Source organism: Oncorhynchus masou, chromosome 14 (assembly GCF_036934945.1).
Source record: "Oncorhynchus masou masou isolate Uvic2021 chromosome 14, UVic_Omas_1.1, whole genome shotgun sequence".
NCBI lineage: Eukaryota > Metazoa > Chordata > Actinopteri > Salmoniformes > Salmonidae > Oncorhynchus > Oncorhynchus masou.
The window spans coordinates 35,907,521-35,911,510 of NC_088225.1; the positions used below are offsets into that span (position 1 = coordinate 35,907,521).

The 3,990-nt window shown below is 39.8% G+C and overlaps 1 protein-coding gene across 1 annotated transcript in view; it reads left to right on the plus strand.

The window, feature by feature from the left end:
- Positions 1-391: 391 nt before the first annotated feature.
- LOC135553889 (intraflagellar transport protein 70A-like) overlaps positions 392-3,990 on the plus strand; it is a 6,185-nt gene continuing 2,586 nt past the window's right edge. Inside the window, exons 1-3 of the mRNA XM_064985815.1 lie at positions 392-594; positions 917-982; positions 1,673-1,882. Of these exons, the coding sequence (XP_064841887.1) occupies positions 541-594; positions 917-982; positions 1,673-1,882 (330 nt within the window). The 5' untranslated portion in view covers positions 392-540. The remainder of the gene's footprint in view (positions 595-916; positions 983-1,672; positions 1,883-3,990) is intronic.

Below are 3,990 nucleotides of genomic sequence, written 5' to 3' on the forward strand. Positions count from 1 at the left end.
TGAGAAAAAAAACACATTATATCGAAGTTGTGCCTGTTATTCACACACCAATCTGCCCTCTCATTGTCTAGAATGGTCCTACCTGATCTTGCCTCCTCCCACTGCCTTCCATTTTTTAACACATTTATTTTCATTGTTAGATCGACCACTTTAAATTCTGGTCAATATAATGGACAGTCTGTGCTTACAACCCATAGGAATCCCCACCCAGTTGACTACTTTAAAATGGCAGAAGAATGGTGGAAGCCTTCAATGGTGCTGCCCATACTATAACAGCCTTTTGGCCACTAAAGGTCTCTGTCAATCTCTATGGTAATACCTCACAACAGACGCTCCTCGTTGGTTGTTTTAAAGTAATTCAACGTCGGGGGTTTCCGTTTCCTGTACGGTTGCTAAGTAACACTTCCTGTGCGTTGAATGTGTAGAAAAGTAAATAACGCCTAAACATGGTGCACTAATTGTGATTATTGGTGAACCGGCAATCATTTTTCGCGTGAAAATAGTCTTATCTTTGAGAACTGTAGATTTAGCGGCAAAATCATGACACTGACAACGATTAAAGACGGCGAATACACCGCCACTGTCTACAAAATGGTGAGAAGTTGGTCGCTTGCATAGCTAACGTTACAACGCTAGCCATGATAGCTAGCTAGCTGACAATGAAACTGGTTATTTTAACTTGTGGTATTTTATCAAGTTATCATGTTGATTATATAGCGAATTCAAGCCAGCTAACGTCACAATACGAATTTCACAAATTGGGGCTATAGCAAGCTAGCTAACTTTGATTAAGCTAGCCTGACAGACCCTTCAATTTCAAGGCTCAGGCTAGCTAACGAACTAAGTGTGACAACATAGCTAGCTAGATAGCTAATGTATTATTTTATAACTAGCTGCTAACTCTGTTCTCCTACAGATCAAAGATGGGCGGTATGGAGAGGCTATCCACATCCTCAGCAATGAACTGCAGAAACAGATGAAGGTAGTGAGTGAGTGTGTGTGTCTGTCTGTGTGTGTGTGTGCTCCCAGGTCTGTTGTCTCCTTCTATAGCCTGGTCACATATCTGTTGTCTCCTTCTATAGCCTGGTCCCAGATCTGTTTTCTTCTTCTATAGCCTGGTCCCAGATTAGTTGTCTCCTTCTATAGCCCGGTCCCAGATCTGTTTTCTCCTTTTATAGCCTGGTCCCAGATCTGTTGTCTCCTTCTATAGCTTCGTCGTCTCCTTCTATAGCTTCGTCGTCTCCTTCTATAGCCTGGTCCCAGATCTGTTGTCTCCTCCTATAGCCTGCTCCCAGATCAGTTTGTGCTATTGCCAACTCCATTGCTGTCACCGGCAAGCCAATGTTTAGCTTGGTAATGAGTGACAAGGGCTTGTCATGATAGCACAAACAGACTGTCCCTCAGACTATTTCATTGGACTATACATCTAGGGCTCGATTCAATCCGTATCGGCAAAGTTCATCGCTATAGCGTTCTTGAAATTTTAAAGGTCATTTTCGATTACCTTTAGCCAATATATGCAGCGTTTACCGTGACTGCAGTCTCATGGAATGCGGGAACATTACCTTTAAATGTCAATCGCCATATAGTGCTGAACTTGGGCGATATGGTTTGAATGGAGCCCGTAATCTTCTTATTCTTCTCCTCCTCTACCTTCTCCTCCTCCTCCCAGTCACGGGCAGCCCTGTCTCTGCTAGGCTACTGCTACTACCACATGCAGGACTTCACCAACGCAGCAGAGTGCTATGAGCAGCTGACTCAGCTACACCCTGAGGTGGAGGAGTACAGGCTGTATTATGCCCAGTCTCTGTACGGGGCCTGTGCCTACCCCGAGGCCATGAAGGCGACCTTTCTATTGGACAACCCTACCAGCCACACCAAGGTACACTTCCTACATCAAGTTATAATACCAAGGTAGAGGTAGAATCAGTGCTTCATTTGAGCCGGATCCTGCCACAACAGGACCCAGAACCTCTCAGTTTTGGACTGTTTTGTTCCGGAACCTATTTACCAGGATCCGGAACCTCCCCACCAGGTAGAGTTATAATGTTTACTACCAGACCCACCAAGTAGAGTTATAATGTTTACTACCAGACCCACCAAGTAGAGTTATAATGTTTACTACCAGACCCACCAAGTAGAGTTATAATGTTTACTACCAGACCCACCAAGTAGAGTTATAATGTTTACTACCAGACCCACCAAGTAGAGTTATAATGTTTACTACCAGACCCACCAAGTAGAGTTATAATGTTTACTACCAGACCCACCAAGTAGAGTTATAATGTTTACTACCAGACCCACCAAGTAGAGTTATAATGTTTACTACCAGACCCACCAAGTAGAGTTATAATGTTTACTACCAGACCCACCAGGTAGAGTTATAATGTTTACTACCAGACCCACCAGGTAGAGTTATAATGTTTACTACCAGGTAGAGTTATAATGTTTACTACCAGACCCACCAAGTAGAGTTATAATGTTTACTACCAGACCCACCAAGTAGAGTTATAATGTTTACTACCAGACCCACCAAGTAGAGTTATAATGTTTACTACCAGACCCACCAAGTAGAGTTATAATGTTTACTACCAGACCCACCAAGTAGAGTTATAATGTTTACTATCAGGTAGAGTTATAATGTTTACTACCAGGTAGATTTATAATGTTTACTACCAGGTAGAGTTATAATGTTTACTACCAGACCCACCAAGTAGAGTTATAATGTTTACTACCAGACCCACCAAGTAGAGTTATAATGTTTACTACCAGACCCACCAAGTAGAGTTATAATGTTTACTATCAGGTAGAGTTATAATGTTTACTACCAGGTAGATTTATAATGTTTACTACCAGGTAGAGTTATAATGTTTACTACCAGACCAACCAGGTAGAGTTATAATGTTTACTACCAGGTAGAGTTATAATGTTTACTACCAGGTAGAGTTATAATGTTTACAACCAGGTAGAGTTATAATGTTTACTACCAGGTAGAGTTATAATGTTTACAACCAGGTAGAGTTATAATGTTTACAACCAGGTAGAGTTATAATGTTTACTACCAGGTAGAGTTATAATGTTTACAACCAGGTAGAGTTATAATGTTTACTACCAGGTAGAGTTATAATGTTTACTACCGGGTAGAGTTATAATGTTTACTACTAGACCCACCAGGTAGAGTTATAATGTTACTACCAGGTAGAGTTATAATGTTTACTATCAGGTAGAGTTATAATGTTTACTACCAGGTAGAGTTATAATGTTTACTACCAGGTAGATTTATAATGTTTACTACCAGGTAGAGTTATAATGTTTACTACCAGACCCACCAGGTAGAGTTATAATGTTTACTACCAGGTAGAGTTATAATGTTTACTACCAGGTAGATTTATAATGTTTACTACCAGGTAGAGTTATAATGTTTACTACCAGGTAGAGTTATAATGTTTACTACCAGGTAGATTTATAATGTTTACTACCAGGTAGAGTTATAATGTTTACTACCAGACCCACCAGGTAGAGTTATAATGTTTACTACCAGGTAGAGTTGTAATGTTTACTACCAGGTAGAGTTATAATGTTTACTACCAGGTAGAGTTATAATGTTTACTACCAGGTAGAGTTATAATGTTTACTACCAGGTAGAGTTATAATGTTTACTACCAAGTAGAGTTATAATGTTTACTACCAGGTAGAGTTATAATGTTTACTACCAGGTAGAGTTATAATGTTTACTACCAGGTACAGTTATAATGTTTACTACCAGGTACAGTTATAATGTTTACTACCAGGTAGAGTTATAATGTTTACTACCAGGTAGAGTTATAATGTTTACTACCAGGTAGAGTTATAATGTTTACTACCAGGTAGCGTTATAATGTTTACTACCAGACCCACCAGATAGAGTTGTAATGTTTACTACCAGGTAGAGTTGTAATGTTTACTACCAGGTAGAGTTGTAATGTTTACTACCAGGTAGAGTTGTAATGT